This window comes from Myodes glareolus, chromosome 20 (assembly GCF_982192425.1).
Source record: "Myodes glareolus chromosome 20, mMyoGla1.1, whole genome shotgun sequence".
NCBI lineage: Eukaryota > Metazoa > Chordata > Mammalia > Rodentia > Cricetidae > Myodes > Myodes glareolus.
This window is the reverse complement of record NC_142045.1, coordinates 18,979,038-18,991,365: the sequence shown is the minus strand read 5'-3', so window position 1 is coordinate 18,991,365 and position 12,328 is coordinate 18,979,038. Positions and strand designations below refer to the sequence as shown.

At 47.0% G+C, this 12,328-nt stretch overlaps 1 protein-coding gene across 5 annotated transcripts in view; it reads left to right on the top strand.

The window, feature by feature from the left end:
• Schip1 (schwannomin interacting protein 1) overlaps positions 1-11,972 on the top strand; it is a 726,814-nt gene extending 714,842 nt beyond the window's left edge. For all 5 annotated transcript variants that reach the window (XM_048424584.3, XM_087899462.1, XM_048424585.3 and 2 more), the window contains 5 exons: positions 1,677-1,794; positions 2,668-2,865; positions 3,682-3,805; positions 8,094-8,187; positions 11,331-11,972. In XM_048424584.3, the coding sequence (XP_048280541.2) occupies positions 1,677-1,794; positions 2,668-2,865; positions 3,682-3,805; positions 8,094-8,187; positions 11,331-11,382 (586 nt within the window). In that variant the 3' untranslated portion in view covers positions 11,383-11,972. The remainder of the gene's footprint in view (positions 1-1,676; positions 1,795-2,667; positions 2,866-3,681; positions 3,806-8,093; positions 8,188-11,330) is intronic.
• Positions 11,973-12,328: the final 356 nt, after the last annotated feature.

Below are 12,328 nucleotides of genomic sequence, written 5' to 3'. Positions count from 1 at the left end.
GGAAACCCGAACATACCGGATGGAGATAGTTTGAGGGAAGCATGTCCAGGCACAACCGGAGGGCCAGCTACTTTCTGAGCAGTCTCTCAGAGGGCGGACAGCACCAGGGGTCGCTGTGAATAGGTGAGCAGTGTTAGCGGAAAGGCCTCGGGAGGGTCCTTTAGAAAGCCATTTTGGCCCCAAGAGCCTCCCGGCCCTTTGCCCAGATTGCACAAAGTGGAGAAGGGAAAGTAGCTCATGCACGGAGCCCTTGCTCCTTGCCACGCTCTGAACAAACCCAGGACTAGGGGCCACTATAAGCCAGGCATCTCAGAACCTGTGGCTTGCTTCCCTCAGCCCTGGGCCTGGGATCCTTGGCTGTGTTGAGAGGATTGGGAGAGGATAATACCTGACTTACTGGGGAGAGCGGCTGCCTTTTCCTGAAGGGAAAAATTAGTAAGCTTGAGCTTGTGTAATTACAGAATTTAACAGTAGGTGGCAGTACATACCCACCTTAATTGCAGTGCGGGGGGGGCAGTTACATGGATTTCCGTGTTTTCAATGAAATAAACATTTTTAAAATCAGTCATATCAGCAATGCCTGCAACGTTTTTCTGTCTATTTAGGATAAAGAAAAGCATACATAAACATCAGATATTAGTTCCCTGTGGCAGTAATGACACCAGAGTAAATTTGATGTCCTCTGCCCCAAAGCTGGCTTAGACTGGCTCACTGTGGCCCCTTCTGCCACAAGAGTCTCCCCCTCTGTGAGGCTTGCTTCTCCACAAGACTGGCATATTAGAGATGCTGAGACTCATCAAATAGTACAGAAATGTGGTTCATCTTCGAAAACTGGTCAGGACTTAGAGCCGAACCCAGGGTCTGGCCATATTCATCACCGGTGCTTGCCCTTCCTGATTCCGTTGCCACGAGCATCCTTACTGGAGTTCCAGAATCCTGGTGTGATGAGCTCTCGAGAGTGAATGTCCTTGAACTACTGGGTGTCGGAAGTACTGTGCAAAAGCACATGCGTTTAAGACTGAACATGTTGGGGTTTCCTTACGTTTCTTGGCGTGGACAAACCTGCAGTGTTTTTGTCTTTGTGTGACATAACTGTGCTTTCTCTGTTGGCTTTGGACACCAGCTTTCGAGGTTTCCATCACGTGATCTGGTCTTGCTGGAGGGGAAGGGAACTTACTGCAGAGAGCTGTAGTCCTGGCATCCAGGCTCCAGCGAGCTCCTTTGGGGTGTCCTTTTAAACAGAATCCTAAGTAACATCACACAGCGTTAGTAACTGAAGTCCGGTCATCTTGATTGACAGAATTGTAAACACAAAGCACCCTTGTATGTGTGTGCACGCGCGCCAGCTGCATGTTTGCTCTTCACGGGGTACTATAACATATACCTTTAAACCGCAAACTGATGTGGTCAGAAGAATGGAATCCTGGGAGGTCCTCTAGTAAGAGTTCCATTTCTAGGAGACAGTAGGCTGAGGCAGGATTGCCAGCCTGGGCTACAGCAGCAAAACCCTGTCTCAACAATTACAACCGAAAAGGAAATGTAGGATGCTTTGGGTCACTTATTTCTCAACATGAAGAACACATGCAGCGCTTTTCTGTTAGTAAACTCAGCTTGAGTCTCCACGGCCAGGTCACAAGTAGCTGCTTAGAATTCGTGGCCTGTCTGTTTCTGCCCAGGTTGCAGAGTGGGATGAACCTCCAGATATGTTTCGTCAACGACAGCAGCAGTGACAAGGACAGCGATGCCGACGACAGCAAGACTGAAACCAGCCTGGACACCCCCTTGTCTCCCATGGTAAGTCCACACGGCCACCGGCTAAGCCATCGCCTTCCTCTCTTTCCTGGCTGTTGGGCTTGTACTCATTGGGGCCCTGGAGCAGCCATTCCCGGGGAGGAAAAGGAAGCATCCTTGGGATCGTGTGCTTCAGGAATTTGACCGTGACTGACTGCAAAATCAAAGTCGTGACACAGCAGGGGTAAATAAGGTTTATTAAAGTTATTGACTTTATGAGGGAAATCGCCTAATGCTTTTAGAGAGTATAGAAGGAGGGTGAGCATGGTGGTATGTGCTTAGGGGGCTGCGGCAGGAGGATCACAAATTCAAAGTCAGCCGAGGCCGCATAGTGAGTTCAAAGCTGACCGGGTCTCAACAGAAAACTCTGCTCCTCATTAATATACGTATGAACGAATCCTTCCCTGCTGGATTTAGAACTAGGAGCTCAGTCCTTTCTCACACGTTCTAGAAGTTACGAATAATCACAAATGCTAGCAGCTAGGATGTTTCCCCCTCGGTGTTGTTCCTTTGTACCCATGGCCAGCAAGTGTGTGTTGGCCCCTGAGCATGGCGCAGATGCCGTCAGATGTCTGCTCCCTGAAGACCATCTCTGGCCCTGGCTCTGGGTTCCGTAATTAAACATGACCCCGTGATAACGTCTGCCTCTCTTTCTGCTTGTACTCAAAACAGAACCATTCTAAACTGGGTTCTTTTTAAGGTATCGCATGACTGACTGGCCACAGTGAGGTCAAGTGGGTAGTGGGATTGCTTCCAGGACAGACACACACACTCACACACCCCAGCCATGCTGAGAGAGGACCTAGTTGCTAGTCTCCTTCTCGGAGCGCTGGGCAACTGAAGTGCAATTTGAAGCTGCTCTTTCTCCCCTCGCAGAGCAAGCAGAGTTCGTCCTATTCCGATAGAGACACGACCGAGGAGGATTCTGAATCCCTGGACGACATGGACTTCCTCACGCGGCAAAAGAAGCTACAAGCCGAAGCCAAAATGGCCCTCGCCATGGCCAAACCCATGGCCAAAATGCAAGTAGAAGTGGAAAAACAGAACAGGAAAAAGTCTCCCGTCGCTGACCTTGTAAGCAGCGCAGGCTGGCATGCCAAGCGAGCGTTCGGGGCCAAAGATGGGTTCTTTCCAAGTTATGCAAACTTGGGTTTCTCTGAGGCAGTTTGTCAGAAGCACTGGCAATTGAGAAAGAACACAGTCTGTTTCTTTTTCCTTTCTACTGTCACACCAAAAAAACACACGGGGCAGCATTTCACAGAAGGAAACTCTGCCCTCGGTCCAGATCGCCTGTGCTCCCGTGTTAATACCACAGCGCACTCTTGCTAGCAAGTCTCGCCCCTGCCTTTTGAGGGAGGCGATGTGATGTAACGAATCAGTGCCCTGGGCTTAGCAGTCGCCGTAGGCCCTGCCTCTGACCTGCTGCAGGGGTCTGACACGTGACTCACGTGTGTGTTTTCTCGCGTGTGGTGTGGATAGCAGCCGCCTAGGTGACGGTGTGATTGTTGAAGCCGCATTGAGAAAAGTGTTCAGAGTATATCGTACAGGAACGGTGGCAGGGTATCACGTGTTAAATAGCAGCCGATTTTGTTCACTTTACCCATTGCCATTCCTGTTACTTACCTTCCCCATACCTCGTGTGTGTCAGAGACCAACCAGGAAGCCTGCGATGCAGGCGGTGTATCATCTGGGATGCACAAGGCGTCGTAGTAAGAAATGGATGTGGGAAACGGGTCCACCCCTGGGGCGCTCAGAGGCTGGGAAAGCGTGTAGGCTGCAAACCTGGAGAGAAGCGGGTGGATGAGGGTGGGTCTCCTAAGAGCAGACAGGGTCTTTTCTGGAATCTTTGCGACTCTGCTCAGACCCCCGCTGCCCCTTTTGTGTCTGCAGCTCCCACACATGCCTCACATAAGCGAATGTCTGATGAAGAGAAGCCTGAAGCCCACGGACCTGAGAGACATGACTATTGGGCAGCTTCAAGTCATTGTCAATGACCTCCACTCCCAGATTGAAAGTAAGTGGGCTACCTGGCCCGGAACGGAAAACGTTGAGGGGCGAGGCTGCTTGGTGGGGTTCAGTCCTTCTGGGGGGTGTCTTCCCTGGGCTGACTTGGCGTGCGCACAATCGAGACAACCACAGGACTCTTTCTGTTGGCTCCTTTCTAGCTATACAATGCCGGGCACTTTCAGACTTGTCCAAGGTTCACCGTGGTTACGGGGCCTTTTTAAATGACTAGCTCCTAGCACAGGGCATGTATTTAACATGCCTCTGTTTCCGGAATAAACTTCTACAGCTGTGATCTTTACACCGTCACCCCTCTACTTTACCCGTGTGCCCATTTGTTTGCTCGTATCAGATGACACTTCTATTTTAGGCGGTGACTGAATGTATATTTACATATATGGGAAAATTGCAAAGTATCAGGTTTCCCCCTCAGTATAAAGGGCCTCAGTAGAAGCATCCAGGGAGGGTGGCAAGTTGGTGGGGGTGGCATTCACTGGAGAGGGCAGGCAGTGGTTGGCCCCACGAGGCAGCATGGTCAGCCGGATGATGTTCCCATCCCTCCAGCCCCTGGAATATGACTGTATAATCCTATGGATTTACAAGATTGAAAGGAAATCCAGGAGAGAAGAGAAATACCATCAGATGCATTCAAACAGACATATTATTGCTATTGTTATTATTGTAGGTTTGCTAAAGGCGTGGGAATCTTATGAGCCTTAGAAGCTCTTTCTTTTAGAGACGCACATTTACAAACAAGACCGTATGTTTCTGTAATTGCTGTAAAATGCTCGTGGAGACTCAGGAGAGCGATGATTCAAGCTGGTCTTTGTTGACGCCTAATGGAGTCTGTGGGGATTCGTTAAACAGTTTTCCCTGCCGTTACGTTAGTTTGAAATTTTTTATAATAGAAAGTTTGAAGCTTAATACAGGGCTGGGGTGGGCGCAAAAGAAATCTCCCGTGCACTAAGGGTTCTAATGTGCAGGCACTCTGTTGGGTGGTGGTGGAGAAGGCCGCCCAGGAGCAGCTGAGAAAGATATTTTTTTCCCCCCGCTAGATCCAAATAAAAACTGAGATGCCTAGGAAGTATTGTTGTACAATCCAGAGGATTTAGGATTTTTACATTTTTGTTGTGTTTTGTTGTTTGTTTTACAAAACAGGGTTTCTTTGTGTAGCCCTGGCTGTCCTAGAACTCGCTCTGTAGACCAGGCTGGCCTTGAACTCAGAGATCTGCCTGCCTCTGCCTCTGCCAAGATTAAAGGTGTGTGCTACCACCATCTGGCTTTTTAGGGCTTTAATTTTGAAACCCTAGATTCACAGATGTAAATTAACTTTAATTTTGTCTGATCACTCATCAAGGGCTGAAAGGACGTGCAGGATTTTACCACCCAAACAGCTCTCTCTAGACTTTTCAGTAACAAAGTTGCTGTCTGCTGCTTTTTAGGAGCACGTAGAGTTTTTAGAGCTCTATGTGTGATTTTTTTTTCCCCTACAAGATTTGATCTCTTCTAAACTGAAGACACAGAGGGCTCATTTGAAGGCAGAGTCTCTGAAAACACGTGCAAGGGGCCCATCACAACAAACCCACTCCCTCCCTTTGTCTCTTAGCTCACAGGTCTCTTCAGTGGGTGTTTTCCCGTGTGTATGGACCTAGCAGCTATAACTCTCCGCCTCTCTAAGTATGAACTCTTTGCTTTTTCCTGAGCCATGTTGACCCAGCCCACTAATGTCAGGTGGGAGCTAGAAATGTTTCCATATTCATACGCTTATGGCCCATAAGGGCCAGGGCACGGGAATATTCTACTAGACTGTCTTCCGGATGTCTTTCTTCACATCTTACACATCCTGCTATACCAGAAATTTAACTTTCCAGTATTTCAGACAATGTTCCCAGAGCAACACCCTTCCCTAGAGCCTTGTGAAGGCTCTGGGCATTCTGGATGTGCCCTCCTCTCCCCGCTAGGTGTCACATATAGTACCACTAGAGAGTGGGAAGCTCCTAAAGATGAAGGGTGCGTAAATTAATATCACCTAAGACCTGCTCTCCACACTTCCTCAAAGCCCTGACTTTTCTTTGAAAGACATCTATTAAGCACATAGTTTTTAATTTTGTTTTGATCGCATCTGTATGACTGTTCTACCCGCATGTATGTCTGCACACTGCATACGTGCAGTCCCTGTAGAGAACAGAATAGGGTATCGGGTCTCCTGGCACTGGACTTGCATGTGGTTGTAAGCTGCCAGGTAGATGCTGGGAACAGAACCCGGGTCCTCTGCAAGAGCAACAATTGTTCCTAATCACTGGGCCGTCTCTCCAGCCTCCAAAGCCCTGCTTTTCCTAGCAAACTGTTCTTCTAGTGGCTAGCGGTTTCTCTTCTGACTGTATTATGAAGGAACTGGAAATACAGGTTGGGTACTTCTAAATCTAAAATGCTGTGAAATAGCCAAAGAGTTTGATATTTTGGTCTAAGGGCGCTTAATTGATCAAATCTTTTATATTATATAATCATCTAAATAATTGTGTAAATACTCCAAGACTCCAAAAACATAGCGAGAAGAGGCATTTCCGGTCCTGAACATTGCGGGTAGAAGATACTCAGCCCGTGGTTTATTCTCCTCTTTGGCGCCTCTTTAATTTTACAGACAGGTCGTGTTGCTCCAATGGGTGTTTCATCTGCACATATAAGAAGCTAATATAAGAGTCCACTGGAATTCAGATCCCCAGAAACCTGTGTGGTTGCTGGGTGGGTCCAATGCCACCCGTAATCCCACCTCAGAAGGTAGAGACAGCAGATTCCTAGAGTGAACTGGCTGGCAGGACTAACTGTGTGAGTGAGCTTGGGTTTGATTACAAGGCCTTATTTTCAAGGTGGAAGAGCAATTGATAATCTTTCCCGACATAAATTTTGGGCCTTCACATGGGTGGCTGTGCACCTACCTCTACATGCAAAATTATACATATACAAACATGCAAATCACATATGTACACATACACATAAAAAATGAAAAAGATTCTTTCCTACGATGTTTAATTCTAATACACATACACACTCACTTGTGTCTGTGAACATGCATAATGGGCCATACATAATTGCATGTTCTGATTTGGGTGTGGCTTGATCTTTTTTTTTTTTATTAGTTTTATTGAGCTCTACATTTTTCTCTGTTCCCCTCCCTGCCTCTCCCCTCCTTTTCAACCCTCTCCCATGGTCCCCATGCTCCCAATTTACTCAAGAGATCTTGTTTGTTTTCTACTTCTCATGAAGATTAGATTCATGTAAGTCTCTATTAGGGTCCTCATTGTTGTCTAAGTTCTCTGGGATTGTGATTTGTAGGCTTGATGTTTAAAAACCACTTATGAGTGAGTACATGTGATAATTGTCTTTCTGTGTCTGGGATACCTCACTTAATATAGCTTTCTAGGTCCATCCATTTGCCTGCAAATTTCAAGATACTATTTTTTTCTGATCTGTAGTACTTCATTGTGTAAATGTACCACAATTTTCTTAATCCATTCTTCAGTCGAGGGGCATTTAGGTTGTTTCCAGGTTCTGGCTATGACAAACAATGCTGCTTTGAACATAGTGGAGCACATGTCCTTGAGGCACGATTGAGCATCCTTTGGATATATACCCAAAAGTGGTGTTACTGGTCCTTGAGGAAGGTTGTTTCCTAATTATCTGAGAAATTGCCACACTGATAGCCAAAGGGGCTGTACCAGCTTGCACTCCCACCAGCAGTACAGGAGTGTTCCCTCTTCCCCACAACCTCTCCATCAGTGTTTTTGATCTTGGCTATTCTCACAGGTGTAAGATGGAATCTCAGAGTTGTTTTGATTTGCATTTCTCTGATAACTAAGGATGTTGAGCATTTCCTTAAGTGTCTTTCAGCCATTTTAGATTCCTCTGTTGAGAGTTCTCTGTTTAGGTCTGTACCCCCCTTTTTTTTATTGGATTATTTGTTCTTTTACTGGATATTTGTTCTTGAGTTCTTTGTATATTTTGGAGATCAGACTTCTGTCTGATGTGGGGTTGGTGAAGATCTTTTCCCAATCTGTAGGCTGCCTTTTTGTCTTGCTGACCATGTCCTTTGCTCTACAGAAGCTTCTCAGTTTCGGGAGGTCCCATTCATTAATTGTTTCTCTCAGTGTCTGGGCTACTGGGGTTCTATTTAGGAGATGGTCTCCTGTGCCACACGTTCAAGTGTACTTGCCACGTTCTCTTCTCTGAGGTTCAGTGTGGCTGGCTTTATGTTGAGGCCTTTGTTGATCTGGTTTTTAACGTTCCCTCTCTTGGCCCAGGTTTGAATGAAGAGTTGGTCCAGCTGCTCCTCATCCGAGATGAGCTGCACACAGAACAAGATGCCATGCTGGTGGACATAGAAGACTTAACCAGGTCAGTCTAGGCAAACGAAGTTGAACTGAAGTTGTCACAGAAGGCAAGAATTAGCTTAATGGGGGCTTAATTCCTTACTTTTGTACCTAACTCACCAAACAGCTGTTGGCATTTGCCATTTAGAAGAGAGGAAGAGGCCCAAGGTCCCATTTAGGAAACGCATTATTTGTGTGGTTGGGGCGTGGAATGCCTATGCTCCACCATGCATGTAGAGGTCAAAGGACAACCTTGAGTGTCTGCCCTTGTCTTCCTCTTTGTTGGAGACAGGATCTCTTGTTCTCTGTTGGGCTTCCAGAAATTCCCCTATCTCCAGCTCCCATCTCATGGGAACAGTCCTGGGGCTGCACAACATGCTACCATGTCCAGCTTTCTGTGACATTCTAGTTTCTATTGTTTCTGTTGCTACAACAATTGCTATGACCAAGGCAACTTAGGGGAGGAGAGAGTTTATATCATCTTACAGATTGTAGTCCATCATTGAAGGAAGTCAGGGCAAGAACTCTAAGGCAGAAACTATGAAGGAACGCTGTTTGCTGGCTCATTCACTGTCCAGCTCACTCAGGTTCAGGCTGGGCTCGCTTCGTCGTATGGTCCTGGACCACTTGCCTAGGGAATGACACCACCCACAGTAGGCTGGGCCCTCCTGCATCAATTAACAATGGGGACATCTCCCACCCATCTGATCTTGGCAATTCCTCCGCCAAAGCTTTCTTCTCAGATAACTCCAGGCTGTGTTAGGTCAATAGTGAAAGGTAACAAGGCCCATGGGTTCGAAACTCCAGTCCTTACACTCTCGAAATGAACCCTGTACTCACTGAGCCCTCTCCAAGGCCAGGAATGTTGACAGTTGTCACTCCGCGAGGACTTGTTGCACATTCCTCTAAACCAGGGCAACAATTCTAGCCTAGAAGGACTTCATCCTGCAAAACTGTGCCCCCCAAGGCAGCTGACCCTCATCCACTCCATTCTGTTGTTCCTAGTACAGGAATGGCCACGTGGTGGGCGCCGCCACGTGGTGGGTGCCACAAAGAGACACCAGCTGTTATGTGGCCCAGCTCTTGCTCATGACTAGGAATTGGGCTTAAAAGTTTCCAGGTAATTTGAAAATCACTTACGTCTCTATTTAAGTTCTCTCTGCCCCTCTCCACAAGAGCTTACTGCTTGGTAGTTATTGTCTTCTTGTGCTGACTACCAGGACACCCTACACCACCACCTAACTCTGGTCAACTGTTGTGACCTTGGAGTGCTTGTGACCATCCCCGGAGACAGGCCTCATGCTGCCGTGTTTCTCACACACGAGCCCATGATGGGTGTTTATAGAGTGGCACCAGCTGTCAGGATGCCAAGACCAGCTTGTGTCTCTCCTCTGTGTCCTGGCCACTGCCCACCCTCCCTGTGAGTATTGTCACGCTGTTATAGTGGTCTGCCATTTCTCCCCAGATGACGATAAATTCTCTGCCCTGAAAGCAGAGATGATAATATCTGAATTCTTTATTGTGTCTCCAGAGCCTAGCACCGGGCCTGCCATGCTTGTAGTATGTCCTCCGTAATGGTTGCTTGTAAAAAAGAAGTTTTTGCAAGGCTCAGATGATGCACATCTTGTAAAGGGCTAAAGTGTAAAAATGATTAATGAAGGAGTTTATTGAAATCCTTTCCCTCCTAAAACTTTAATGAAATCCTTCCTATATATGTCCCAAAAGAACACATAGCACGTATTATTTTCTGAAGCCGTTCGCTGCTCCTTTTTCTTCCCTTTGCAGAAAGTCTCCTGAGATGTGCACCTGTGCACGCAAGCGTGTAGATGTGTGTTAAAACCAGAACTGTGATTCAATTAGCTGGAGTGAATCTTCCATCACAGAACACCAGAATGTTTCTCGAATTGAATTTGCCCGAGATGCACACAGACTGCACTATGAAAATGATCCATAGCTCTTCATACCCAGCAACAGGGCCATGGCCTTCTTTGTGAGGGGAGGGAAAGCCAAACACAAAACACAGCCTTTCCCTGGGCTCCTTGATTGCTAAATGTGCCTTGCCGCTTGTTCCTGAGTTTCTGCGTGTGGCAAGGATGCTGTTGTCACTGCCCCAGGTTTTGAAACTGCATGTGGTTTGTCTTCTCCGCACCACAGATAGGAGGCATTCTGTGTGAAACCAGGGCTTTAGGCGTGGCGTCACCGGCTCCCCACGTCCAGACAGCACACATGTTGTCCTCAAACCTTGATGACAGCTAGAAACCACGGCCTTCATCTCTCACAATTTGTCATTTCTTAAAATCCTTCTTCAAAACTTTTCACTTTTGCAGCCTACAGATCCTACAGTTCTTTGGGCTGTGTCTGCTCAGGGGTCGCCAAGAACCTGGCCATCCCTCCCCTTGGGTCCGCATGGCCCACCTTCTGGGTTGGCCAAGTTTCACATTGCACCCTCTTTGGCCCTGTTTTATTGTCGTAACTATGCTCTTTGGATTAGCTGGGGATGGGGCGTTTATGCTAACACGGGAAATACATCTACAGAGAGCTTTACAGCACGTATTTGACGTAAGCGTTCATAAGAACAAGTTAGATAGCTGGCTCCAGGTTCCTGTCAGCCTCAGTTAATGCCTCAAATCTATGTGCGTTTAAATGGTTGCTCAGCTAACACCCAGCCACTCAATTGCAGCACCTGGTTTTGACTTGTTTTACCTTTTTATTTTCTGGAGTAACCTGCTGGGACATCCTCCTGCTCCTGTCAAGCTGCGGTGCCACCTTTAATGTCCGGTTTCTCTCTGTTCTTTCTTCCTTCACCATGGGTTCCCTTCCTGACTGTCTTCACTCTCCAAAGACCCCACAACCTTCCTCAGCCCCGGGGGCAATGCCTGGCGTGTAGGAAACACAGATTCAGTATTTATCGATGCAAGGATCCCAGATGCTCGCCTCTTGACATCTTTTAACAGTAAAGGTGGAACAGGACTCATGCCTGTGAGCCGCTTCTAACTAGGCTTGAAGAGGGTGTTCTTCCCGGGCTCACGTGTGTTTCACGCGAGTGGGTTGAGCTTGAAGGAAGTGCTCTGCCCAGGCTTGTGTGTGTTTCACGCGAATATGTTGTAACTGTTGGTTGAAAAGCAGTCTAGATCTTCGTGCTGAGTAATCGTATTCTTGATTTTGCAGACATGCTGAGAGTCAGCAGAAGCACCTGGCAGAGAAAATGCCCGCGAAGTGAAAGGGGTCATCCTCCAGAGGACGAGCTAGAATTTATTTTGCTTCTGTGGTTGTGAAAAAAAAAAAAAAACCGCTGTTGCTAAAGGCGGCTCGAAAACAGACATCAGTGTTAGTCATTGGTAACGTCCGAGCTTACTGTCCCGTGACTGGCCTTCGCTTCTTAATTTATTTTAATTTTCTTACTCGTACCACTTAATATCAGGCCTTTTAATAAACTGTTGTTACAAGAAATGTACAGTACTTACACCACCAACAACCGTGGATAAGGAGAGAGCAGTTAAACTTTATTTTATTGTTTAGAGACTTTAAGTTGGAGCAGTATTTTACCATTGACTCCTTTCATTCTCCACCGTAGTTTTGAAGCGGAACTGTAAATGACGGTGCTATACAAGTCAAAATACATGCCTGCCTCGTAGTGAAGTCATAGCTCTCCATATTACGTATATTTTAATCAGTTCTCAACATTTCGTGAATGTTGGACTACCGGAGGTTCATTCTTAGACGTGCTATTAACATTCTGTTGGATCCACGTGGTTCCTTGAAAGTTTTATGTATAAATATGTAAAATAAAAATTAAAAGTTTGTTTCATATGATACGTCCTTTGACTCACTAACAAAAACTGGCCGGGCCTCTTGACCCCTGTCCCTTTGCAGCTGGATCCCCACCAGAAATCTCCCGTCAGTGAAAGCCGCCAGTTGTTGCAAAGGCGGCAAGGCAGGAGAGAGAACAGAACGTGGGGGATGTCAGAACCGGCATTTCCGGGGTCGACTAAGCTGCCCACTTGGAACGTGGCCACCTCTTTAATGACTGCTCATTTTGTTGGGGCCTAGGCAATCCGAGGCGATCAAAACATTTACCAGTTTACCACATAGACAAACTGACAAATGTTGGCAGTTTTTTTGTGGAACTCCGGGCCTGTGATTCCCTGCACAAGACTGGGCCCTTT